Source organism: Podarcis muralis, chromosome 15 (assembly GCF_964188315.1).
Source record: "Podarcis muralis chromosome 15, rPodMur119.hap1.1, whole genome shotgun sequence".
Classification (NCBI taxonomy): domain Eukaryota; kingdom Metazoa; phylum Chordata; class Lepidosauria; order Squamata; family Lacertidae; genus Podarcis; species Podarcis muralis.
The window spans coordinates 3,391,158-3,419,039 of NC_135669.1; the positions used below are offsets into that span (position 1 = coordinate 3,391,158).

The following is a 27,882-nucleotide window of genomic DNA, read 5'->3' on the forward strand; positions in this document are numbered from 1 at the left end:
CGGAGGCACAGGGATCAGTTCAGTTGCTGCCGTGAGGCGCGAGGTGCCAGAACGCTCACGCGCCTCAAGCCACCATGTTGCTGTTGCAGTGTCATGATACGACGTTATGACATCACATTGCGTTGCGGCATCATGACTTCAAGGCGCGAGGCGAGTGCACTGGGCATTCAAAGTGTGGGGCTCGAGTCAGTGCCACTGGTGGTTGCAGTTGGTTGTCCAGATGCAAAAGAGGCCAGGATTTCTGAACTTTTAATAGAGGCATAAGAGAGGAGATTCCAGCAGGTCTAACTTGTCCTGCAAGCTGCACCTGCTGAAATGCCTCCTTCTGCACAACTACTGAAGGCCTAAGAGCCCTGGTCTCTTTTGCATCATTCCTAGGTGACTCTTAGAAATGGGTACAGTATTCAAATCACTGTGACCAGTTGTATCCCCTTTGATATTCAAGGCACTATACCACAGGGATGGGGAATCTGTGGCTTACCAGATGTCATTGGACTTCAACTTCCATCAACCCCGGCCAGCTTGGCCAATGGTCAAAGGTCACCTGACAACACTGTTCAGACATCAGCAGGCATCCTGTGAATGCCTGTATCTCAATCTGCTAAAGGCAGAGCTACAGTGACAGACTAGTTTAAAAACTGACAACCCGGCTGCTATACAATGTTCACCTTGGATAAGGTTGCCAAGGGACCTTTAGACCCACCACCAGAATATCACAGCCCCATCAAGTAAAACAGATCTCTTATGTCCAGACTAGGATAACCTCCACGTCATACATTTAAAGCGTGTGGCTGCCCCCAAAGAATCCTGGTAATTGTGGGTTGCAGAGAGACGGCTTGCACTGCAGTCTGCCCCAAGCCACACATGGACATACATGGCTGATTGTGCCCTACTGCACATGCTCCTGAGAGGAAAAACGTATCTGGGAAGGAAGAAACAGTTTGCAAGGGGAGGGGAGAGTTGCAGCAAGAAGCAGTGAGTGGAGAAAATGTCAAATGACCCCCCCCCCTTCCCCGGTGCTCAGAAGAGAGTGATCATAGGTCAGTGGTAGACTGCATGCTTTTATGCAGAAGGTTCCATTATCATGTCTCATATTTTTAAGGGAGCCTCCAGGCAGTATTTTGCAGGAAGGACTCAAACACATGCCATAATTTAAAGTGGATTAAAGTCATAGGAGCCAACTCCTAGGGGCCAAGGTCCCTTCGGTCGCCCAATAAAATATTAGCGCCCCCCCCCCCAAGTTCATAGGCATTGCAATTCAAATTGTGTGTGTGCCATGTCTTGTGATCAGTTATGCGGGACAGGGCTTACCTGGGGCCCCCTTCTTTTATTTCAGTTGGCACCCTTGATTTAAATGTTCTATCTGATAATATACCGCTGCAGCCAACCCAGTCTCTGAGCAGTGCGAGGCTGCAGTGTTTCCTTTGGAGTGAGGGAGAGTGGAGAATGTGGTGCCTTTATGAGATGTGGTTTATTTACACATAGATACAACCTGAGCCTACAATGGAGAGGCTCACAGCATTAACACCACAAGAAGCTGCCTTGCTTCTAGCTCACATCACTCCAACTCTCTGCTCTCAATCCTGCCATTGTCCTTCTAACTAGCAGCGAGTTGAGTGCACAGAGCCACTTCCTTTGTTTCCCTTATTGGTCCATCACCTCACTGAGAAGCTAGCTTGGCTATTCCAATAATTAGAAGGGAACTCAGGTATTCAGCCTACTGCCCCACCCCCCTACTCATAACAATACACTACAAATCCACACTATTTTAAAGAGAGAAAAAGAGTATTTGTGGTTTGTAAATGGATGAAGAAATGTGTTGTAAAATATGGGATGAACAAATGATTAACGGGAAGACATGTAAACACTCTGCAAGCAAATCAGGATAAATTTAGGATGAATGCTCATGGTCACATAACTTCCCCACAAACAAATCAGAATGAATGCTCAATGAAGACAGGTCATATCCTGACCCCTGTGAAAGCTTTGTGCAAGTAGATCAGGATGAATGCTGAATAAACAGGTCATCTGAAGGAACCCATAATTTGCAACAGAAGAGTGGGGGTTGCCTGGGCATCATCTGGTGTGCCATCCCTGGCTTCCTCTGGAAGATCTATCAGGGCTGCAAGGATTAAGGCTTTCTGGGAGATGAAATGAAAAAGGTATTTAAATATACCTTCCTGAAGAAACCAGAGGCCTTTCTCCTGGGTATGGTCGGCCAATTGGTGTCAAAGAAGGATAGAACATTTTTTATGTATGCTACAACAGCAGCAAGAATACTTATCGCAAAGTATTGGAAGACAGAAGAACTACCCACCGTGGAAGAATGGCAGATGAAAGTTATAGACTATATGGGACTGGCAGAGATGACCGGCAGAATCCGAGACCAGGGAAAAGAGACGGCGGAAGAAGATTGGAAGAAATTTAAAGACTATCTTAAGAAATATTGTAAAATTGCTGAATGTTAAGACGATGTTGATTCTGAAAATTAAGTGGTTGTTAGCAGTAATCATTATGTAAATATGAAAAGAAAGGTCAAAAACTTTAATAGAAATTAAGGGAAGGATTTGTTGAAGAGAATTAATTAGAGATTGGAATGCAGTAAGGAGAGGTATGAGGAGGTCGGGAAAGTAAGTTTTATGAACATAAGGGAATGAAGTTATACATGTGGTTTTTTGTATGTATTTTTGTCTTTTTATTTTTGTGACTTTTGTGTTATATAAATTTGTGAAAATGCCAATAAATATCTTATATATAAAAAAAGGAAGATCTAGCAGGGCTGGTGAGCTCAAGGAACAGCCTGAAAAGTTCTGGAATCTGGGGGAACAATCTTCAGTCTACTGCTCTGCAGCAGAAACAGCTGGCTAGAAAGAAGACTGTTCAGTTGGTGGGTTGTGCCCCAAACTCAGTGAGCCACCTCTATTTTTTCTTTCTTTGCTTCATAATTTAAAGACAGGAAGGAAGGAAGGAAGGAAGGAAATACACCCATATGGAAGGAGTAATGAATAGCTTGGCAAGAGAGCTAAAGGTGGTTTGAAAGAAGGATCACAGTTTGCAGTTGCATTCACTCATCCGAGGTGCTTCCACAAAGTAGCACTGGAGAACAGAATGCTAGACTAGATGGGCCATTGGCCTGACCCAGCAGCCTCTTCTTATGCCCTTATGAACTAGATGGATCAATGTTTCCTAGGTTCCCATGAGATGATGGGCCACCACTTGATTCGTAGGGAAGGGTGTGCGTGGCCTCCCACACATGCTGCATCTAGGGAGGGTGCATTTTAGCGAAGATAAGAGATCCTACTGGATCTGCTAGATAACAGGGGCTAGTCTCATTTCTCAGAAAAGTTTCCTCCCACTTGGGTGCTTAAAACCGGCCGCACCTTCTTTATCGGACAGTATGCACATAACCCAAGTTGGGAAGTGGCAGTACACACCTCCTACCCTTAGAAAGTAGCTTAAGATAAGCTTGGCTCAGTTTTCCTAATCAGTTGAAAAGTAACAAACTGTACTTTTTGGAAACTGGTGAATGTGTGCCAGCTTGCTAGGACAAGGAGGCTGAAGGAGGTCAGAGTGGAAGAGGCTTATCCACCTAGTTAAGCGAGACTAACAATGCAATCCTCGCCATATCTACTCAGAAGCAAGTCCTATTTAATTTCATGGAGCCTACTTAGTCCCAGTTAAGTGGGTTAGAACTGCAGCCTTACTAGCTTGGGAATTGGGAACAATCATATTTTTTCCCTTGGTGCCATTTCCAGATATAAATCAGTCCCTTCTAGCTGCTATTTGCACCCAGGAACTGGGATCACAGGTGCCTGTATCATGCCATAGAACAGGCATGGTGGACCTGAAACCCTCCTTGTGACTTCAGCTCTCCTCATCCCCAACCAGCAGCGCCAACAGTCAGGATAAGGGGAGTTGTGGGTTCCTTCCAGAGCACCTGTTTATTGCGCATTCACCCTGATTTGCTGGCACAAAGCTCATGTGGAGTTTAGACCAGTGTTTCTCAACCTTTTTCTGACCATGGCCCCCTTCTGACCTCGTTTCCTTCCTGTGGTGCCCCTGTTCTACCAGTAGAAAGGCAGCTATTTAAATGTTTTGTTTGTAAATAGAACATGTTTTATTTACAATTTTTTATAATTTATACAGAATGCAATTACATAAAAAAAAATACTTTAAGTATTTCTTGATTAATGTGACCCTTGGGATTGATGACCAGAAACAAGCTTTTTAAATCTGGCTCTGTTGGATAGCTGAAGATCACCTCTGTCCAGTATGTTAAAGTCATTTCGCGTTAGGCTGAGTAAATAATTCACACGATTGAAACCTGATTCTGCCAAATCCGAAGTAGGAAATGCCATGAAAAACACTTTTGCTTTTATCCCAAAGCTTTATCCCACTAACCCTGCTGCAAAATGATGTTGCCACAGTGGCGATCCTTCCACTGGGAAGCACGGTCACTTCTCTGTTCACTCTACTTTGGTTTTCTCTTTCCTTCACTTCTCTGTTTTCTTTTTTTCTGTTTTCTTTTCTCGATCACTTTTCTGTTTTCTTCACTTCTCACTTCCCTCTGTGTCCCCCTAGTCTCATCCCATGGTCCTCTATTTACATGATTTTCACCTGTGGCCCCCTTGGAATATCTGGGGGGGGGCCAGGGGGGCCCCCGGTTGAGTAACGCTGGTTTAGACTATGTCTGGTCTTTATTGAGCATTTGTTCTGATTCGTTTGTGGAGAGGTTATACAGCAAGGAGCATTCATTCTGGACTCGTGGAGTGTTTTACACGCTTTCCTGTTAGTCATTAACAGTTTTCAATGCATTTCCCCACCATTTTCCAAATGATGAAAAGTCTGCGTATTGATTTGTTTAAGTGGATTTATTGTCCTAGGATGACAAAATCCTGACAAAATCCACTTCAAATGTGCAAACCTAATGTTGTGGCATGTGAGTGACTCCTCCCTGCAAATTAGTGACAGTTCAGAGGCATCTGTCATCCCACAACACTTGAGGGCCACAGGTTCCCTAATCTCAAAGCCCAGGTTGCACCCTGTTGTTCCATTCTGGTTGCTGATAGATATGTTTTAAATCTATTTATTTATAAACTGTCTTTCTTCTATAAAAGTCCTCTGAGTCTAAAGAAGTATACCGGAAAAGAAGTATCCAGTAGGTGCTTGTGAGCATTTGTGCAGTGATACTTCCACAGGGAAATTGCTATATTAATGAAAGCACTCTCTGGGAGAAATTATTACATGTTCCCAACCACAAAATATTGGCCTAGGTCCAGTTCTACTTGGAGATAATTGCAAGCAACTACTTGACCAGGAAATAGGCACATTTGGCATCAGGCAGGCCCATTGCATTGGGGGGAGGCTTGAGGAGCATCATGATGTTCAAGCACATCTGCAAGGACAACCACATCAGTGGCACACAGGCAGTGGACATAAATAGGATGTACAACAAGGAGGGGACTGCAGCTCTCATCATCCCTGACCACTGGCCATGCTAGTTGGGGCTGATAGACATTGGGAGTCCAACAACATGGTGAGGGCCACACATTCCCTATTCCTGATGCACAGGGTGGATTTATAAGCCTGGTGGCACATTCTAGACCAACACATTTATTGTGGCATGAACAATTGTGGGTGAGAGACCACTGCATCATACACTTGGGACTGTTGTCATCAGCTGGGAGGCACATGGGTGCAGAGGGAAGAAATGCAGTGAAATGCAGGAAGCGCAGTCTTAGGACAATTCAGTGAGAGCTTCAGTATGCAAGAAAATCGTGGTGACCTTTCTAAACAACATTGGACTCATCCACACTTCCTTTTGTGCTGTGCTCTCCAGGCACAGGTCCAGGATTTCTTTTGCTTAAGTAGACCAGACTGGATGACTTTGATGGAAGCTCCCTGAAATATTTCTTAGTGCCCCATTTGCTCTTCCACCTTTCAGGCACAGTTATATCACGACCCTATAAGGCATGGATTGCCTTGTTTATCCCTCAATAACATTATTTGACTCCATTCCCCCCCACCTTGCTTTTCTGGAGCTGCCCCTTCTACATCTGCACATCACATTCCCGTCATGGCTTCCTGCAAAGAAATCTGGAAACTGTAGTTTACTCCTCATAGAGCTACAGTTCGCAGCATTCTTAACAAACTACTGTTTCCAATATTCTTTGGGGAAAGCCATGTGCTTTCACTGTATAGTGTGGAAGTGACCACAGTGAGATTTGGTGGTAGGATTCTGGAGGCAGCAGGTGGAATGTGTGTGTGGGGGGGGGGGGGAAATGCATTTATGATGCTCCTGTCCTTGAATGACTCCCCACAGGTAGGAAACTGCTGCAACATTGAGCAGGATAGGCCAGAACTTTTCTCCCTGATGTCCTAAGACAGGGATGGCCAAACCATGGTCCTCATTTTTGACTCAGGCACCCCCCATTTTAGGAATTGGTCCTGCTCACAGTTGGCTTCAGCCCTGCTTACTGCCAGCATGCACCCCTCAACCGATGGTTGCAGAGGGAATGCAGCCGTCAGCAAGGAAGGTTCCTAGTTTCATTGTTTTCACTTGCAGGGAGGCTTTCATGTGGGGGAGCTTCCCAAAACAGGATCCCTCCGCCTGCTGTCTGAAGCCATAGAGTCTATTCTCTCTACTCAAGATTCTCCCACCACTGCGTTTGGCTGGCTACCTGTGTCAGTCAGGCCTAAGATCCACCTCTCTCTCAAGTCCTTGCTCAAATCCTTATCCCAGCAACCATGAGTGTAGCCAGGATTTTTTTTTGGGGGGGGGGCAGGACTTTGTTAGGGGAGGCAGAACTGATGTGATTGGTCAGTTGCATTTTTCCACCTTTGCCGCATTAAGCAGTTGGTCCCTTACCTTTCCTGCCCCAAACTGGCCACAGTGATCCATGTGACAGTCACCTCCAGGCTTGACTACTGTAATTCGCTCTACACGGGGCTGCCCTTGAAGCTGTCCCAGAAACTCCAGCAGGTACAGAATGCTGCAGCGAGGCTCCTCACGGGGTCTCTGCCATGGGAGCATATTCACCCAGTGCTTGTCCAGCTGCACTGGCTCCCGGTCGAGTATAGGGTCATGTTTAAGGTGCTGGTTTTGACCTTTAAAGCCCTTTGTGGCTTAGGGCCCTTGTATTTACAAGACCGCCTCTCCTGGTATGCCCCGCAAAAGACCTTAAGGTCTATAAATAATCATAGTTCAGAGGTCCCGGGCCCTAAGGAAGTCAGACTATCCTCCACCAGGACCAGAGCCTTTTCAGTGATGGCTCCGACTTGGTAGAATGCTCTGTCCCATGAGACTAGGGCCCTGCAGGATTTAACTTCCTTCTGTCGGGCCTGTAAGACAGAGCTATTCCGCCTGGCCTTTAATTTGAATTCAGCCTGATCTTTTATTCCCCTTCCCTTCCTTCCCCCTCCCCTTCTTTGAAGATCACCCGCTCTGGGATCCCACAGCTAATTCTCCCCTGGTCTCCTCGCTGGCCCAAATAGGACCAATTTAGCCAGCTAGCCCTGGTGATCATCTAATGTTTATTGGCTGGATTTCCCCCCTAAATTGATTTTCGAATTTCGAATTTATTGTTATTCACGCTTTTATGCTGTTTTTTGTTGTATCACAATTAAGTGTTTTAAATTTGTTGTTAGCGGCCCTGAGGCCAGTTTTCTGAACCGGGAAGGGCGGGGTATAAATAAAAAATTATTATTTATTATTACTTGATGGGGGGCAGCAGCCCCCCTGGCTATGCATCTCCCATCATCTCTGACCACTGTCAATCCTGGCTAGAAGTGATGGGAATTGGAGACAGCAACATATGGAGGGCCAAAGGTTCTTCGATGGACTGCAGGCTCTGCTTCCATCTCTACAGTGCAGAGAAAGCTTTGCCCGTGTGGATGAACAAGGCCTACAAGGGCTTTTACCACATTCTGAACCCTCACCTGACATTATCTGTGCTGCGAATTGACCCACAGGGACAAGCATGACGGAGAAGGGATATTTAATAGAGATATTAATACGGCTTTTAAGAAGACAATAGGACCAAGGAAAACTGCATTAGGAATTCAGAAGAATTGGAATACAAAATGGATGCCAACATACTCAAGGTGAACGCCATTAAAATATATGCAGGAGGGTCAAAGGGAACCGGGTTGGTGGAAGAAATTAGAAGATCAGGGATTTTATAAATTAAAAGATATGTTCGATGAAGAAGGGAATTTAATTACAAAAAAAGTGTTTTTAGAAAAAATAGGAAAACTATTTAATAAAAACGGAAAGAGTAGAGGAAACGAAGAGGACAGAAATGAAAATAGATATGGTGCTGAACAAAAGACAAATAACGGAGAAAGGGATAGCAGGGGTGTTATATAAACTGATGATAAGCGACAAAGAAAGAATGATAAGGATAATCCAGATTAAATGGGAGCAGGAAGGTATGATCCATCCAAACACGGCTCAAGAATTGATGAAGAATATAAACAATATTAAAATAGAAAAGTATAAAGAATTAAGTAGATTTTTTTTTATTAAAATGGTATAGAACTCCGGCACAAATGGCGTATATAGTGAAAGGGTTTAGTCCCAAATGCTGGCATTGTGGTCAGGAAAAAGGACTATATTCACACATGTGGTGGGAATGTAATCTGGTTAAGGAATATTGGCAAAAGATTATAAAGGTAATTTCTGGACTATTTCAAATAAACATAGAAGTTAATAGGGATTTGTTATTTTCGGGAATACTGGGAAATAACAAAGTAAAGAGTAATAAGCAAAAAAAAAAAAAAAAAAAAAAAAGGTAAACCGGATGGTATTTTGAATGGATTTTGTTATGTAAGCCTTTTTTTCAGAAACCATATATATTAATGTTATGTAGTTAGGATTTGTAGTATGAATGAATTTTGTTCTGTATTCTTTGTTTTATAGAATATATATAATAATGTTATGTTACTAAGCAAATTTAATAAAACAAGGGGGGGGGGGGAAGCGACAAGCATGAGGGTTAGCACTTTCCTTTTTTAATTGCCTGCGCTGAGCTAAGAGATACCTGCCACGGACACATGGATTTCCACAGACTTGTTTTGTTGTGCAGTCCTACCAGACTTCCACAAAATGGTGGGTTAAAAATAAAATTTAAAAGTGTGGCTGCCTCCCTCCTGACTCCACCAGCAGCCTTGGCAAGAGGAGGTGGTGTGGTGATAGATGGCACTGTTAAAAAAATTCCTGCCCACACAATATGTCCACAGATGCATAACATGGAATTGCATGTTGAATTTTTTCTTACATCACTCTCAGTGGTTTGGGATAATGCAAAGTAAATGATGGGAAAGTGCAGGTTGCCCCTTGGATGAGAACAGTGTTGCATGGAAAACACGCACACATGGGGTGGATCAAATCCACTTTAAACTGCCATGTGTACACTGCCTAAGATATCTGAGTTGTTTTTATTTCTTTCCCTTTAACATCTTGCTTTAATACCTTCATCTTGCATCTTAAGTTTATTACTGACTTTTTTGGAATGTTTTTTAAAATTATATTTATAATACCTCTTCATTTTATTATTTTCATTTTATTTATTTCACCAGAAATCCACAAAAATACATTATGAAAATCTGTATTTATTCCTGTATATACCACACACTACAACTTGTAACAGTATACACCTATAAAACTCGTAGAATCATAGAATTGTAGAGTTGATCCACGTTAGTACAAACCTTTGGATCGGGTCTTTGGTTTTCTGGAGAATTTGTAAACAAAACGAAGCTCCATCATTCTCCTGCTTTGTTCCTTTTGCCAGTGTTTATTTGGGAGTCAATTTTTCTGGGAGGGTGATACGTCATATTCTCTTGCACCGAGCATTACATTCGCACCTTCCAAAATGTGGCTATAACTATAGGTGCTGCTACCAAGAGAAATCCAGTTAGCAGCATATCCACCAAGTCCTGAGTGTCATTGAAAACAGATTGGGTAACGCAAGCTCGGGAGACTTTGTTACATGCGGATGTGTTTCCCTCATTGCCACGGCGGAAACCCTTGTAGTAAAGCGGGTAACGCACCCCAAGCCCCACACGGAGTCTCCGCGGGCCCCTGCCTGCGCTCACGAGTTGGCCCCGTGAAGTCATCACAAGGCGCTGTTCTTTGCAAAGCTGCCATGCGTTGCAAGCCCGCAGACTGCAGGCACGCGCGCCTTCACTCATTCCCCGTTCTGGAGAAGAGGAACCTTCTATTTTATGTCGGCAAGCCTTCGGAAGCCGTCTTCCTTGGAGCCAGCAGCAGCCCAAGTCAACTTGACTGTGCCGGCTTGCATTCTGAGCGTGGCATAGTAATAATAATAATAATAATAATAGTAGTAGTAGTAGTAGTAGTACAGCCCTTCGCTTTCCCCTTTGCAGCGGGGCGGGAACAAGGCAGGACCCGATCCCGCCCAGTGGGCGAGAGCCTCGCTCTTTCTGTTCCCGGGGATTTGCTGGCCGGCCTGTGAGTCACGGCGCCCGCCTGCAGGATTGCGGCTGCCAGGAGGCTGCGGCGCGGGGCGGCCCTTGCCAATGGCTCGCCAGCTTTTGCGCGCAGCCATTGGCCGGCGCGGGGCCGGGGGGGGGGCCCGGGGGGCGGGGGTGTTACTTGAAGAAGTGAACTTTCTCCCCTCCCTCCCTCCCTCTCTCCCCTCCTCCTCCTCCTTCCCTCCGCGCTCTCCCTCTTCTCCCCGGCAGCTGCCGCCTGGCTGGGGCTGGGGCTGGGATGGCGCTGAGCTGCGGCGTCGGGGGCAGAAGCGGCAGCCCGGCTGGGGCGGCGGGCGGCTCGGCGTCGGCGGGTCCCGGGCTGCTGATGGAGGTCGAGAGCCCCGGCGAGGAGGAGTACGAGAGCCTGCCCCCCAGCGCCACCCTGGGCACGCACATGATGGCCGGGGCGGTGGCCGGCATCCTGGAGCACACGGTCATGTACCCCGTGGACTCCGTCAAGGTGAGCCGGCGGGAGGGCGCGCGGCGGGGGAGCGAGGAGACCCCTCGTCCCGGGGCAGGGGGCGCGCTGCCCCCTTTCGGGCTGCTGGGGCTCCGCCGTCCGAGTGGCAGCCGCTGCCATGTGTTTCCTTCGCCCTCGCGTGGCTCCCGAGCGCCGCTCCCCTTCGCCTTTGACTCCGGGAGAGCGAGACGGGGGGGCAAAAGTCGGGCTGCGCTGCAGCATGGCACTGCCATCTAGGCTCTTACAAGCAACATCTCTGTAAAAGTCGCAACTGACAACCCCCCCCCCCCCTTAAGCCAAGAGGGGCATGTTTTGCTGGCTGCCCTCTGCCACCCATATCCTCAAATTGCCATTTCTTATCTTTACACTACTTACAAATAGGATCCACTCACTCTGCATATTTATGCAGTCTAATAATAATTGTGCTTCAGCACTGCAGCTGGAAATGCTGTTTCTGCTAAAGATGGTGCTTAGACTTGAGACTAAGGATGCATATACATTCAAAGCACATTCTTCCTCCACCCTGAATCTCAGGAACTGGAGTTTACTACAATTCCTGGCACCCTTAACAAACTACAGTTCCCAGGATTTAAAAAATATATTTTACTAGGGGAGTGTGTGCTTTAAGATATATGTCGCGTACGCAGCCTAAGAGATGCTGATGTTCTGTGCAGTGAATCATTGGCAGAGAGCACCCCTCTTAACCAGTCAGTGGACCAGGGGGACTAGGCTAGTCCCCCAAATGTGCCTAGTAAATTAGAGTATTAAAGCCTGGCTCTTCCTTCCCAAAGCCCAGGAAGCTTCTGTCCAGCTTAGGGAGGGATGTGTGCGACCCCCGCCCCCAATCGTCCTCACTGCACACCACTGCTAGTTTCTCCAGTTCTTAGCCCAATGCACTGGGCACTGTTAACCCCGTGAATAATCGTTATGTTATCACAGTCAGGATTAAGGAGGGAATGTGCCTAATTCATGTTAGTGAGAATACAGTAGGAGGAATGGTGGCTGCAGCACTTGGTGTTCTCCTGCTGCTAAATATTAAATTTCTAGGTAATCTTCAATCTGGAGTAAAAGTCTTGTCTCCTTTCCCCCATTCTCAGTTTAGCAGCCCTTCTCCTGCGTTCTGTTACTTGGAGATGACTGCACCACCTTCCTAGATGAACAGGTGAACTGCTTTCCCTCCTGTCATTTCAGTTGGTGGTTGGCTCTTACCAGGCACTTCGGAGGAGTATTCAGAAGTGAGCTCTGGTGACCATTTTGGCATTATTGCCGAAGAGGCATCATGGAGTTCCCCTGCCCATCTGCCAGCAAGACTGCATTATCCAATTTCTTGACATACAGTGGTACCTCAGGTTAAGGACTTAATTTGTTCTGGAGGTCCGTACTTAACCTGAAACTGTTCTTAACCTGAAGCACCACTTTAGCTAATGGGGCCTCCTGCTGTTGCCGCGCCGCCGGAGTGCAATTTCTGTTCTCATCCTGAAGCACTATTTCTGGGTTAGCAGAGTCTGTAACCTGAAGCGTATGTAACCTGAGGTACCACTGTATACGTGTATGTTCATTGTTAAAATCAATTGCCAGTGCAATCCTAAGCATATTTGTTCAGAATCCAGTCCCATTATATCCAGCAAAACTTAGCTGGAAGTAAGTATGCATAGGATTGCAGCCTATAGAACTCAGACTAATGTTAACGTTGCCTTAACAAAAAAAAAGAGCCACTCTTTCCACCCCTCATTGATCAGGTTTAGTCTCATTTGCAAACACACATTCATTGAATCATAGAACTGTGGATTTAGAAGGAACCACCAAGGGTCATCTAGACCGTTCCACCGTTGAACAGCTCTTACTGTCAGAAAGTTCTTCCTGAAGTTTAGTCGGAATCTCCTTTCTTGTAACTTGAAGCCATTGGTTCAAGTCCTCCCCTCCAGAGCAGGAGAAAACAAGCTTGCTTCCTCTTCCATGTAACAGCCCTTTAGATATTTGAAGATGCTATCATTCTACGTTCTCTAGCAATATTTAGTATAATAGGCTAATGCTTTCTGCCACTCACTTGATTGCAAAAGCAGTCTGGCAGCAGGGTTGTCTGGTAACAGCATGGGCGTGTGCCTGACGTTACAACTCTCATTAACAAAAATGTGGCAATGTGCTACTTGCTTGCCTTGCGAAGCACACTCTGGTTTGGAGCAGGAATTCGTGTGTTGCTCAAGAATGAGGGAAAATGCAGTTGGGTGGCTGGCTTCCCTCCCTCGGTTGTTCTTGTGGCCGGGTGGCGATTCCCTGATCTCAAGTTTTGCTAAGTTCAATCTTGAATGCCAGGAAATTTTTCAAGGCTTGACTTGGGAGTAGCTGTCTCCTGTCTGCTATACATGGGGCACAGCAAATGTGCCTGCTCTGTGAACCGAGGAAGGCCGCAGCTCAAAAAGCGAGTGTGAGCTTTGCACGCAGAAGGTCCCAGATTCAATCCCTGGGGAAGAACCCTGGAGAGCCTCTGCCAGTCAGTGTAGACATTATTGGTCTGGTCTGGTCTGACTTGGTATAAGGCAGCTTCCTATCTTCATGCTATTGCTCTGGCATCTGCTGCAGCAGTGGGAATCCTGTACACATCTTTAAAACATCTTCATATGTTTCCCATGGTACTTCAAGGAACATTGGTTTTCACACCGCCATTTCATCTTCCACAGAGCATGTATATCTGCCCCTCGTTTGATTGAACTCTTTAATATTCTCAACTCTTTACTTGAAGGAATGATGCTTCTAATCAGAGTTGGGGAAATATTTCAGATTCCTAGAACCCAGCGTCAGTATTTAAGGAGATAGTCAAAGAAATATTTTAGGGTCTTGGGGATAGGCCCCCCAGCTGAGAGTGCCTGGGCATCTAGTGATTAGGTACCCGGGATCTGATTGGCTCAGCTCCTACCTGAGAGAGGTGGTATTTCTGAGTTGGAGGGTGGCTATGGTAGTTTAGGGCTGGGCACAGAGCCAGGGCAGAAAGCAGGGCTGGCTCAAGACATTTTGGTACCTGAGGTGAAACACAAAATGGCACCGTGAAACAATGAGTGGAGATCTACATTGGGAACAAGGGGGCAATAAAGATCTACATCGGGATCTGCTGCCCCTGTAGATCCTGCTGTCTGAGGCAGTTGCCTCACCTTGCCTCATGGGTCGGCCAGCCCTGCAGAGCGTTTGGTGATGGAACGGTGCTGAAGGAGCAAGTGGCATAACCTGGGATGTAGCCTTGGCGTTTTGAGGTCAGAGTCCATCTTGTATTGTCCTATTGTAGCTTCCACTGTTATAAAACAAATTGCCTGCTTTCCTCTTCCAAGTGTCAAGTTAATAATACTCAAGCTTGTGCAACGAGGAGCTAACCTGTTGGACCCCTTTGTAAAGTGGATTAAACACATTAAATTCTTTTGCGTGTGAGAAAAATGCTGGTAAATAAGCAGTAATGACTGGTTTGGTGGTGGTTCAGTCATCTCTGTGTAATCCTTTGCTGAAGGTGGCAGGTGCAGGTGAGCCACAGGTGACGATCATGAACTTGTAGGAGCTGTTTGAAGTGGGAGCAGTGGGGTAGGTGAAGTAAAAAAAAGAGACACACTTGCACACCCTTTTAATAAAGGGCAGCACTGAACATGGGCAGAACGCCTTTCCCAAACCCCGGAGCCAAGTGTAGCTTTCCCCAACACATTTAGAATGAAGTAGAGAAGCAGGTAACAAGGTTGTCATGCAGACTGGGCCGGTACTATTATTTGAAAAAAAGAATTGTCTTCATTGTTCATTCCCAGAAATTTGAAGCTTGCTGTTGATAGATAGTCCCCTCTGGTGTACCACCTCCAAAACATAGGGCAGGATTCTATACCAAATTGTACATAGCTTCTTACTCCCCATCTCCCTGCATTGAGTGGGCTCAACAAATGCACTTATATTTTTCTTGGTATAATGCAGTGTAATCTTAACATCCAAAACATACAGGAATGCAGGAAGCCGCCTTCTACTGACTATTGGTCCCTCTAGCTCAGTATTGTTTACCGTAATTGGCACCTGCTCTCCAGGGTCTCAGGCAAGCGCCTTTCCTAGTCTGGCCCGGAGATGCGGAGAATTGGAACTGGGACCTCCTGCACACAAGGCAGATGCTCTGCCACGGAGCTGTGGATGGTCCTTGGTTGGTTATATTGCTTGCAGCAGGGAATGCTGGAGGATGGCAGGACTTTTCTAAATATGTCAGATGTAAGTGAGCATAGTTTTTGAAAACTATCATTCAACGGCTCTACTCATTTGGATTTGAGACTGCTGTTTAAGAAGCGGATGATGGTAAGAACATTTTCATGCCTTTACATTTTTATAGACTCTTGAAGGATTATTATTACTATTAGTATTAAAATTTGCATACCGCCCTTCATCTAAAGATTCCAGGGTGGTTCACATTATAAAAATACAAAATGAGAATACAAAATACATAATAAAACAAAAATAAACCAATAACCTCCCTCCCACAAACACATTAAAAAGCCATAGAATGTTAATCAGCCAAATGCCCAGTTAAGAGTTCTTGGCTTGACATAATCTAGAATTTGTCATAGACCTTTTATCAGGATCGTTATGCATGCTAGAGAATTTGGGTTGGGGTTCTTCCATATTGTTAGGTGATGAGACCCCCCTCCCCAGTTCAAAGCCCAGTGGAATAGGAGAAATGGAGTCCCACTCCAAAGCCCAGTCCGGGGGGGTGGGGGTGAGGGACTATGTCAATTTCAGCATCTCACAGTTTCTTATTATTCCATTCTTAAGTTCAGCTGTCCACATTTCTATATCAGTTTGTGAATTTTATTTTATGTTCTCATGAAAATCCACCAGAATTTTAGTGCAAATTTCTCCTAATATGCATATATTTGTATGCAGTGTTGCCTAATGCACACATTTTTGAAAAGCATGTTTCCCTGATATAATGCATTTTTGTGCTTTTTTTCTGCACACTAGTATATGCATTTTTGTACACATTCCTGGCTAGCAAATTGCATTGCAGAATTTGGAGCAGAATTTGGAAGGATGACTGAGTTTCAGTTCATGAATTATTTTGGAAAGTACACGTTATGTAGGTGTGCCTTTAAATATGAAATGAATTTGACATCCCGCCCCCCCCCCCCCATCCTTATTCCCTGGCAGTATGGTAGGAGAATACAGAATGTGGACACTGCCAGGCAGATTTGGGGTGAGCTACATAATGACGGTCATTGCTTAGCTAACAAATGGTTAGAGTTCAGCAGGTGGTTTAGGGAGTTGTATATCACATGTAGGAGGAAGTGGAGACTTCTGAGTTTGGTGACGGGTCCCCTTTCTTCACTCTTTTATGGATAAGGAACTTAAAATAATTTCCTCTACGACTGAAGGAAGATGCTTCCTTTGAAGAACTACGTCAGCTGGCTTATGAAACCATCTTTGAGCTCTCCTTTTAATTCTTCCAAGGTGGTGATTTGGCAGACTTAAAGGTTTAGAGTGTTGTAAAACATGTTAAAGAAACAAGGGAGGTGGAGGGACAGGGAGAGTCTTATTTGCATTAAATTACGTGATAAATCTCAGCTTGGTGAACTTGAAAATGTGGATATGTGCTGAACACTTTGCCGTTCAATGTATAGCAGTAATTGGTGAAAGCTGATCTGTGCTAATTGCAAAAACAAATAAATTTCATGTTAATTGTAAAATAGTGACATATACATACACCTGAACACCCAGGGGCAACCTACAGTTAAAAACATAACAAAAAAGAGAAAAATAAAACGTCAGTTTTTTAAGGCAGTTATGCTAAGTAGACCAGGTCTTGAAGCCTCGTGGTTTCATGGAATGTTTGGCAGCTGTCAGTTGACCATCACAACAACTATAGTTTTTGGTGGAGTCGAACTCTGCTGCCCATGCCAAGAGAGCTTTCTTAAGGGGTTCCCTTATCTTCCTTACCCCTCTCCCTGTTTGGACAGCTCCTCCCCACTCTGGGCTTTGGTCTCTCTATCTCTCATTGGGATGAGAAACCTTTGTCCCCCCGGAAGTGGTTGGGCTACAACTCCAGCAGCTGTGACTATGGACCATGCTTGTTGAGGCTGATACAATTTGTACCCCAGTAGCATTTGTGAGCCACAGGTAACCCATGTCCAATTTATCCCCTGTTCTTTCCATCCCTGGCCCCCTAGAGCCTTATACCTTGAAGCTGATTTCTGTGTTGACTGGGGTCACACCCACACAGTACATTTAAAGCATATTTATACTTCAGTAGTCATGTCTTCCCCAAAAGAATCTTGGGAAATGTGGTTTGTTAAGGTTACTGGGAATCATAGTTCTCTGAGGAGTCTTCTAAGAACTCACAGCACCCTTAACGGAGCCTATAAACTGAATTTCTTAAGGGTGCCAAGAGTTGTTAGGAGACCCCTAAGAGAGCTACCATTCCCAGCACCATTAACAAACTTCAGTTCCCAGGATTCTTTGGGGGGAGACTATTAAAGTGGTATAAGAGTGGTATAAATGCATGGTGTGGCTGTGACCTGGTTCTTCAAGGCTGCAGGGGGCTTGAATTGCATTCCTAGAAAACTTGGGAGGTGCTGTGGCTGAACAGGAGCCCTCTGGACAAAAAGTATGTCCTCTGCCATTTGGCGATGGTCCTGAGCTCTTCTCTTCCTGCAGCAAATGGCAAATTTCTCAACTGAGTCTGTGCATGGGAGACGAAAAGTTTCAAATCCTCTGGCCTAGTTTTTGTTTAGTGTGCATTTACAGACAAAATGTGGAGTAGGAATTTTTGTATGTGCAGTTGAAAAGTTGATAATATCCACTTTGGAGGAAAAAATTGGGTTGGGGCAGGAAGCTAGATACATTCAGTGTGTGTGTTTATCTAGCGCTTAAATTACAGGTATCATCAGGGTCAGCAGGTAAACAAATTTTGTTAAGGTAGAATGTGCTCAGATTCTATACTTAACACTGTCCATATCGTATTAAAACACACTACTCTTGGGGGCCAGGCATGTCTCTTTTTCACCTTCAGCGGCAGGTGACACTTTGTTATAAATACCTTCATAGGCTCCTTGTTTTGGTGTCTGAACTTAGGCAGAATCATTATTGAACTGTTTCTGTATAGTGGTTAAAAGATATTGATTCCTGGGGAGAAACCCCCCCCCCCCATACAGAATGTAAGCAAGCAGTCCAGGATGCTTCATGTTCATATTGCTTTTGGGAACTTGTGCAGTTGGAAAATCTGCTTTAAAAAAATTATGCCTACGGCTGTGGAGTTCACTTCACAGGGTTGAAGGATCCAGGAAGCAACACAGCAGAAGCCAAATTCATGGTTCTCAGAAGTCCTATGACTTCTACACGTGATACCCAATGTTACTCAAATTACAGTAGACATATTGAAATCAGTTGAGTTAAGAAACTTAAGTTTGACTTAGTTGGCTATCAACTTTTAATTTGGGGGTTGCTGGGAGAGATGGTTGTTCTGTGTTCAGGCCTTCCAGTTCCACCACAAGTGCTGAAGAACAACATCTGCCTTGTCAGCCACCTATTACGGTAAAAGGTAAAGGTACCCCTGCCCAAAGGCCAGTCGTGTCCGACTCTAGGGTTGTGCACTCATCTCACTCTAGAGGCCGGGAGCCAGCGCAATATTGAGGTCCCTGTAATAATATGAATGATGTACCTATTACGGTACATCATTCATATTATTACAGGGACCTCAATATTCGTGGGACTTCAATGAAAATTAAAATATTTTCTGTCCAGTCTTTCCAGTGGGGATCTCTGCAGATTGGACATTGTATCCACACAACTTTGTAAATAAACCCATAAATCTTATTGGATTGCCAGGGTCTGGCAGAAGAGGGAACGAAAGCTCTGTCCTTCATTTAGTATTGTGTTCTTCATTTTGCAGGTACAGTGCTTGTCAGTGGTGGACCAAGGGTGATCTGATCCACATATTGTAGATTGGCTTTTAGGCCCAAATCTCGAACGTGATGCTGTGTGTGTGAATTTCAGACTTGTGTGACCTATTTGTTTTGTTTTGCTAGGATCCTCCAATCTACCAGCCGGGAGTAGGTGCAGGAGAGGGGCTCCAGGATGCTCTGGGGTGCCATGAAAGATGGTCAGGGGTGCTGCAGGCAACACCTGCCTCTGTCCCTCTTTCCTTCCCTCCCTCCTCTGATGCCCTCTCACGTCTCTGCCTCCCAAAGGCTTGCACAGCGAATGGTGCCTCTGGGGCTGGCCAGGGGGTGCTTCCCAGGCCCCTGTGGGGCAGTGTGAGGAGGCACCTCTCTTTGGAGGGGGGGGGGGGCAGCTCAGAGACCAAGGACGGCAGCAGCAGTGGGCAGTGTTAGCAGCCGGCCTGGGACTTGTAGCTTGGGCAAGCATTGCATTGCTGCAGTCCGTTTGAATGAGGCGCTGGCTTCATGGAATGCTGCTTGGCTAAGTTTTTGCTTGCTTGCCCATCATGTTTAATCAGGACTTAGTGTGTCTTCTGCATGTTTAAGAGGTTGCACAGGACCACTGAAAGACCGCAGGGTGAAATGCTCTTATTCCTTCTCTGTCGCAGGTTGCACGTGGCCTTCTGAAATGACATACCATACTTTTCCGTGTATAAGACCATGGTTTTTTATTCCAAAAACATGTTCAAAATTTGAGGTCGTCTTATACATGGGTAGTGCATTGTGGGGCCGTGGGATTGGTTGCTGCTGTGGGTTGGAGATTGTTATTGGTGGCTGCTGCAAGAGCTGATGTTGATTGGCTGTTGCTGCGGCAATTGGGCGGGTGATTTGCTGCTTTTTTCGGCAATGGGACAGAGGATAGTTTGCTTTGTTGACACGCATGAGCGGCATTGTCTACCCCCCCTCCCCATTTTCTTAATTTTGAGTCCCCCAAAATAGGGGGCGTGTTATATACAGAAAAGTATGGTAACTGGGGGAGGTTTGGTTCTCTTCCCGTTTCTGCTCTCCTGCTTCCAGCAAAATTGGCTTTATGATGATTAAGTAGCTAAAGAGGAGCTTTTGCATCCCTCCCTGGCTGCGCTGCTCTAATCCAGCAGGCAGTTATTCAAAAGTGTGCTTTGGCATGCTTTTCCAGAGTGTGTTGCCAGAGCTTGGCAGAATTAAGTGTACACAAAGTTGCTCCGCATGGCTTACGAGCACTTCCTGTTTTTTTGGATGAAAAACGGCTCTGCTTATCTTATGCGATGTGTAGCAGGAGAGCCAGTGGTGTGAATCAAGGCCTTCTATTGGCTCTAGTTTTTGAAAAATCTCTTTTTGAAATCTAAAACTAAACCTCCCTAAAATGAGAGGATGACAACTTTCAGACTGAGTTTCTAGGACAGAGCTTTCCAAACTGTGTGTCGCGATACTTTAGTGTGTCAGCTGCAGTGTGTAGGTGCGTCACACGAAAACTCCCTGTGCTCCTCCTGGGGCTGGAAAGGGAGCGGGCAGCCTGCCGGGTAGCTAGTAAAACTAAATTAGTGTGTTGTGAAATGATGCATGTCTAAAAAGTGTGTCACCAACATGAAAAGTTGGGAAAACTCTGTTTTAGGAACTTTTAATTGGGGGATGAGGAACACTGTGCCCCTCCAGATTGGGCTGCAATTCTCATTATTTCTGACCATCTGGAGGGCCCAACACTGTGGAAGATAGCCCAAAGGGGGCACAGTCTCCCATTTCATCCCTGGTTTGGTGTAGTGGGTCAGAGACTAAGTTGTTGCCACATCCACACCAGCCATTTAAAGCAGCATAATACTCATACATCTATGCTTCCCCAAAAGCATCCTGGGTACTATAGTTGGTTAAGGGTGCTGAGAGTCATTAGAAGACCCCTATTCCCTTCACATGTGGAGTGGTTCAAAAATCCATGTTCTGCTGTGAACATGCTGGGCAAACCTTGCTCCTCCTGTGCACCATAAGAGAATAATAATATAGACCTACCATGTGCTATTCTTATGATGCCTCCAACAATGTATTGTGTGAGGGACACTTGAAAAATGCTCTATGAATGCTTGCTGTATCCTCCGACTCAGGGTGTGCCTGCTAGACGAGCACTTTTCTAAACGTTGTTCCTTGGCACTCTCTGTGACCTTGTTTTGCTGGAGGTGATGGAGAACCAGAAACTCGGAGGAGATGAAATAGGGTTTCTCGATTAGAACACCAAGCAGGATATTTACATGTACTGTATCTGTAGCGGATCTCTCTTTTTGAGGTGGTGAACTTTGCATGCATTATAGATCCTTTTCCAGATCTGCTTTCACATGCAGGAGTTCCATGGATGATATGTGAGGATTTCCAGAAAGGGCAGGAAGTTGAGTGGTTGGAGATGTAGAAAACAACAACTGTTGTTTTTTAAAAAATCAAACATTGTACATTTGAGGGCTAGAAATTTGTTGATCTGGCACTCCCATAACTCCATTGTGATGCTGGGCAAATAGATAGGATTATGAAAGAGTTAAGACACTTCTTGGGGTTTGTCCACTACTTTGGACTTTTCCTCAATGTTTCAAAAAATGTTTTTCCCCCTTTACTGAAAATCCCGACGAGACTGTGAGAAACTGAAAGCAGCATTTTCTCTCCTCTCTGCCCTTCCCTTCCCTTCCTCTGCTGCCAACCACTGGAACTAAATAACTTTGAAACTGTAAGAGCAAAAGTCCTAAGTTGCATCACAGCCTTACTTTGGCAGTGATATCTTGGTCTTCCTGGTCAAAGTGCCTTTCAAACTGCTGCCTCAAATGAGGGCATTCATTCAGGCAGCTGTTGTGGAAGCTTGCTCTCTTGCGTAATCGGCATAACAGGAAGAGTCTACCGTCCTGAAGGTTGCTCTGGGCCTTTATGCACAGGGATTATGAAATTCTCCCTATGCAAATTTCTCTCCAGTCTTTAGGGCTCCAACTTACCTGAACTTTGCCACAGCTGATGGGCACATTCATGCCTTCTGTCTCCCCCCAGTCCAGTCCCCTCCCCTGGTGTGCAGATCACTTCTGCACATGTGTGTAAGGATACCAAAGCACAACCTGGTGTTGTGACATTATGCATGCACTGATTAAAAAACTGGTTTTGATCGCTCCTGGCACATTTGACTCTGCAGCATGTGTGTCTATGAGCAATTGAGCACTGAAGTATGCAATTGCCTGCACATAAAGAATGAATTATGTCTTGAGGTGGTGCCATTATGTGATGAGTGGCTCAGGTGATGGCTGGTGAGTTTGGTGTTGTTGGTTGTTAATCTGATACTTTTCCTTCTCTTCACCATAAGGTCCCAAGGCAGTTTGCAGCAATTAAAAAACTACAATACTGAAAACGGTTTAAAACAAACTACAGTGACAGGAATAGGGTTGTTCCTAAAAACCTCTATCTTGGCTGTCAGTTTGTTCTGTTCACGTTAAGCAGGCTATTGGCCCATATTTCCCTTCCGCCTGCCTTTTGGCCGCTGTGTGGCTATTGTGTGCTGCTAACCAGGCACACAGGGCTGGATGCCTGCGGTGATGATGGCTGTGCATGAGCAGCTGCTTGCTGTCTGGCCCAGGTCCCTGCGAGTCTCCTAAAGGTGACGGGTCACCTTGTCATGGTCTTGGGCGAAGGATACCATGCAGCTCAGAGCAGAACCCTGTGTACATGTACCGTCCATGAGAATAAGTCTTGCTGTCTTCAATAGGACCCAGGAAAGTGCCTGGCACAAAGACCTTATTCTGTTTGTGCAATATGGACATGATGGATCCTAGAAGCTCTTGCACCAAAAAACATGCCTGCTGCATTTTATCTGTGGGCGTTCTTTTTTCTCAACAAAATCATTTCCTTAAGAATGGTCAAAGGATTTATTTTGTTTTCTGGAGTGTGGAGGGACTTGCCCATGATCTGCTTACTGCATTTTGGGTAGGGAGGAAATTTCAGTCAGATGGGCTAGCAGTGCTGGAAATTCCTTAACTTAGTTGCTTGTGGATCAGTTTTAGCCCCTGTTGACTCAAAGGTCTCCCTTTGTCCGTGTGCATCTTCTTGTCAGTGGCAAAGCAAACTCATTCTGACAGGGTATGAGTCTGCCTTGCCAGGAGTCCAGGTACAGAATGCCCTTCAACGTTATCTTTTAGGTGCTGGTAACAAAACAACCCCCCTTTTTATTTTCCCGAGCTATTTAAAATCCTATCAGTGATGTGTTCTTAGTACTGTTTAAGCTGTCTCATCCTCTGCTTTTTATCTTGATTGATTGCATTGTACCCCTTGTGTTTGTTACTCACCCAGTGGCCACAGGCGACTAGGAATTCCATGCAGGCGAGTGGGTGGTCCGGCAGAGGAGGAGCAGATCTCTCTGCCTCTTACTCCATGAATCCACTTCTGTGCTGGCCATGGAGGATGGCAAACCCACCCCTCAGCTCCAACCCTCCTCTGCCAGCCTGCTTGGCAGAAGGGATCATTACTATTATTAGTCTGCTACTAAGAGGGTAGTATCCTGCATTAACGAGTCTGGAGATTCAAGCTGCTACTAGGCTCAAGCTCATTGGTGGAAAGGAAGACTATAAATGTAATAAATAACAGTTAATAAACAGTTTTAAAAAGCCCATGAAAAGTTACAAGGCTGTCATAAGCAACCTTGAAAGTTTTAGAAAATGAACAGTGATAAAATGATTTTATATTTCAAATGTTTATATATCTGTGGATTGAGTGGAAGGGAGGAATGGTGGGTGAATAGTCTGGTCCTCTTGGGCTTCCTGGTGTGACTTTTTCAGCTCCAGACTGAGCCATAGCAGGGCTAGGGAGTACTTGGCCTAGTGGAGGATGAGCTGTGCTTGCATTGAGCCTGTGCTTCTCATCCAAGAAGAGAGGGGGAAAGTTCAGAGTTCAATGAAAGTGTTTATTATTGTGTCAATGTGACATTTCCCAGTATTTACGCAAGTGTAAAAAGATAGGCCTCTGCCCCAAGGAGTGTGCAATCTAAATTTAAACAGGAAAGAGGGGAGTGAATTGTGTTGACATGTGTCAATAGAAAGCTTTCGTTTTCTCTTCTTAACATGGGCCAGAACCAAATGTTTCCTGCCAGTCGGTTGCACAATTGCAAGGGAAGCTTGCATTTTCTGGCCCAGGCATGCTTCTCCCTCCCTGCCTACGTAACCTTGTTTCACTGCTGGGAAAGATGACTGAGCATTCGGAGCGCTCTGAGTGTGGACGCGTTGACTAACCTTTAATGGCAGGCCTCTCGGAACACAGAGTGTGTGCAATTGCCATGGCTGCTTGCTTGCAAATGGAAAGTGAAGGAATACTAGATCTGTGCTTTGCCAAGGTAAACTTTGGCTGCACTTGCCAAAGGGAGACTTTCCTTTGGCTTGTGTCTCCTCCTTCTGCAGAGCAGTGATTCTGGGGAGGATTCCTTCCAAGCTTCGGAGAAGCTCTGCCTTTTCCTGATGGGTCTTAATCATTTTGCGGTGGTGGTTGTGGTCTGCTGCTCTTCGCATTGAATCTTATTTACATGAATGTGTGGCTTTGGGGGCAGAGGAAGCTGCCTTATACTGAGTCAGACCATTGGTCCATCTAGCTCAGTATTGTCTACACTGACTGGCAGCAGCTCTACAGGATTTTGGGCAGGGCGTCTTTGCCAGCCCTTTCTGGAGATGCCACAGATTGAGCTTGGAACTCTGCCACTGAGTTGTGACCTTGCTCAAAGATGCTTCTTCTCTTTTACTTGCGTGAAGGCAGGTAGATTGCTCCTTCAAATGTTTCGCTTTCCTGGAGTCTTTTTTTAAAAAGATGGCATCTGTTTGAGGTTATAGAGGGGAGCCCTTGGTTGTGAAGCCCTGAGTTTGGCCCACGTTCTCCCCTCCACTGTGACAACTGTCCATTTGCTTACCCCCATCTCTCTTTCCCTTCCTGGGCTCAACTTGCACTGCTATGCAGGATAGCTGGGAGAGCAGGAGACTGTTAATCTCAGGGTTGTGGGTTTGAGCCCCAAGTTGGGCAAAAGATTCCTGCATTGCAGAGGGTTGGACTAGGAGACCCTCCTTCTCTACAATTCTATGCTTCTAAGAATGGAAGGCATGTGAATGGCTGCTGCTGCTGCTGCTGAGACTCACAGGTGAGGAGAGTCCTGTCGTGCTTGGCTCCTGCTTACGGGCTTCCCATGGGCATCTGGCTGGCTGCTGTGAGAGTAAGATACCTGACTAGATGAGCTTTGGGCTTGTTCCAAGAGGGCTCTTCTTCTCTTCTCTTGGGCAGGTGAACAGGAAACAATAACAGTGTAGAGTAGCAGCGCCTACAGGGCCCCATACACTAGCAGTGGGTGCTTTGCTGCGGAGTGTGTCGCTGGGGGTGAATCCTGTGCCCTGCATATACAAAACATGGGAAATGCTGGATGTCTCAATGCTTGGGACAGAGGCATCTGCAGTGAAGAAGAGCAGGGGCTAAGATGCTGGAAAGGATGCACAACACATATTTTAAAAAGTGTGTGTTGGGGGGGCGGTGTTGGTCTGTCAGTAGTTGCAAGCGATGCCTCCACACTTGCAAGCTGCTCTGAGCTTGGAAGAATGGGACTATATGTAAATGAAATAAAATTGCTTTTTTGTGAAGAGGATCCCTGTGGTACTTATTTTGCAGCAGTTTCCCTTGTGGGATGCTTGAAATCTACATGTTTTCTATACAGGTGTTTCTGGGGAATTGCAGAAAGAGACCCTTGTTTTCCAGAGATGCTGCTGATTAGGAATGGTGTTTGGATGCTGAGCAAGTGTGCCTCACGTGAGCTTTGCACAACCTTCAGTCTTGCCTTCATAAATTTCTGCCCTCTCCTGTTTGACAGCTGGAGACCTGTGTGCATACCTGGCAGTATACTTGGGGAGATTTTCTTTCCAGCAGCATTTGACTGTGCCAGATGTCAGCTGGCAAGCGTTTTTGGACCAAACAGTGCTTTTGTGGGTAGGGACCATGCAGACTTGTCATTCCTTCCCTCCTTTTCCATTATGCCATGATTATGCTTCAGGTTACATACACTTCAGGTTACATACGCTTCAGGTTACACACTCTGCTAACCCAGAAATAGTGCTTCAGGTTAAGTACTTTGCTTCAGGATGAGAACAGAAATCTTGCTCTAGTGGCGTGGCGGCAGCAGGAGGCCCCATTAGCTAAAGTGGTGCTTCAGGTTAAGAACAGTTTCAGGTTAAGAACAGACCTCCGGAACGAATTAAGTACTTAACCCGAGGACGTTTGTCGGCAAGGTGATAGGTTGAAGTGGCCAAGTTTGCCTAACGCTTCATTTGCACTTGGTATCCATTCATTGTTAACTAAGGAATTACAAAGCAGAAGCGCTTTTACTTTGCAAAGCCCTCCTCCCCACATCTCTGGTGGTGAGTTCTCTTCCCTTCCTACCTACATGCCCTGCTGGACTCTTCTAGGGAGAGTGGAGTTACTGAGACAGCCTTGCAGAAGCATTGTGCAAATGAACAAGACTACCCGAAAGGAGGAGTTGGGTGAGACCATAAATTTTGCTTGCCCAGTAAGTCACACCAGCCAAAACTGGTGGAGCCCTCTTGTTCAGGGTTGCCTCCTTTAAGCTGTTTATTTATTAGTTGCCTCATAATGGTGATTATTTGGGCAGCGCACAGTAAGTTAAGAAAAAAAATCTGATGTGGATTCACAGTAAAAGCTAAACCAGTGCTGGGATCAGGACTCGTCCTTATCTCTGTGTGTCATTAGTTCTGCTGATGAGGCTTTTTGAGGGCAGCTGCCTCATTTGTAAGACTGGAATGAGGATCCTTCCTCTGGAGTTAGGGCAGCTGCTGGGATCTCCATTCTCAAAAGAGAGAAAAACAAAGGGAGGCTTCTGCAAGTTATTTTGTACAAGTGTCTTTGTCTTGCGGGTTGCACCCAAAATTTCTCTTCCTCCGGAATGCTGCTCCATTAATGTCTAAAGAAAATCTCAATTACTTTATCTTTCAGTCATCAGCAGTTGGCTTAACTTGAGGGTTGTATTCCTAGATATGTGAAGGCCTGGAAGAAAAATGGGAAAATTGGGGACCTCCTCCCCATTATTCTGTCCCCACCCCCCACTGGGCCTTCACATCTCTCTAGGTGCTGGGACTTCTTCTTTTTAATGAGTTTGTGTTCAAATTTGGGTGCCCGCCCTGCAGAAGGCTTATTAACTGTTAATAATGTGTAGTCAGCTAGAAAGCTGGGACTTATTTTGCTTGCTCTGGCTTGCCCTATTTCCTTTCAGCACTTTAAGAGCTGGCTGCACTTTAATAGCCAGTAGGTGGGACTTCTCCTTCCCAGGCGGTGCAGTGATGGGAGCAGCCATGTTGGCTGAGCGCCTTCCTGCTGTGGAGAAGTTCAAAGATGCAGAAGTACCATGACTTCCTGAAGGGCTGTTGGATCGAAGAGGGCAAAGCTCATCCCTGGGTTTGCCAAGGATTGACTCTGTAACCTTCTATATGCAAAGCACCTACTCCATCACTGAGCAACAGCCCAGATGTGGAGGATTGGCTTGTCAGGATGAGTGGGACTTGTAGCATCCCCACATTTTGGAGGCACTGACTGCCCTCTGCACTGGGCACTAAAAGTACATGGTTATCACTACCGGTACTCCAGTATGAAGAATGTCCAAGGAGCATAACTGCTTGGATTCCTAAAATACAGCGCTTCCCTCTAGCCCCGTTTTCACACAGGCTGCAGTTGCATGCATTTCCCATTCTTGGGCAAGCACAAGCTGCTACTGATTCTGCTTCATGGTCCACACTTGCAAGGCATCTTTATTTTAGCTTTTATTGACATAGCCAGAGAGGATTCAATACCAAAGCCTTGTGACATATTTTGTTTTCCAGTGCAGCTTTGTGGTAGGAATGTAAATCTCAGAATGCAATGTCTCAAAATAGTCTGCAGGAAGCTACATAAATGGAAACTAAAGTTCACCATTAAAAGGGATTTTTATGGTCGCATTTTACTAGAATAGCATTTTAGTGGCATCTCTCC

General features: G+C 45.7%; 1 protein-coding gene across 2 annotated transcripts in view; it reads left to right on the forward strand.

Moving 5' to 3' along the window:
* The first annotated feature begins 10,646 nt into the window (after positions 1-10,646).
* SLC25A37 (solute carrier family 25 member 37) overlaps positions 10,647-27,882 on the forward strand; it is a 37,506-nt gene continuing 20,270 nt past the window's right edge. The window contains exons 1-2 of one of the 2 annotated variants that reach the window (XM_028707904.2): positions 10,832-10,957; positions 12,055-12,119. Coding sequence is in view for 1 of the 2 variants with exons in the window: in XM_028707900.2 (XP_028563733.2) it covers positions 10,736-10,957 (222 nt within the window). In the remaining variant the exon portion in view is untranslated. Of the gene's footprint in view, positions 10,958-12,054; positions 12,120-27,882 lie in introns of both variants that reach the window. The other variant, XM_028707900.2, reaches the window with a different exon arrangement.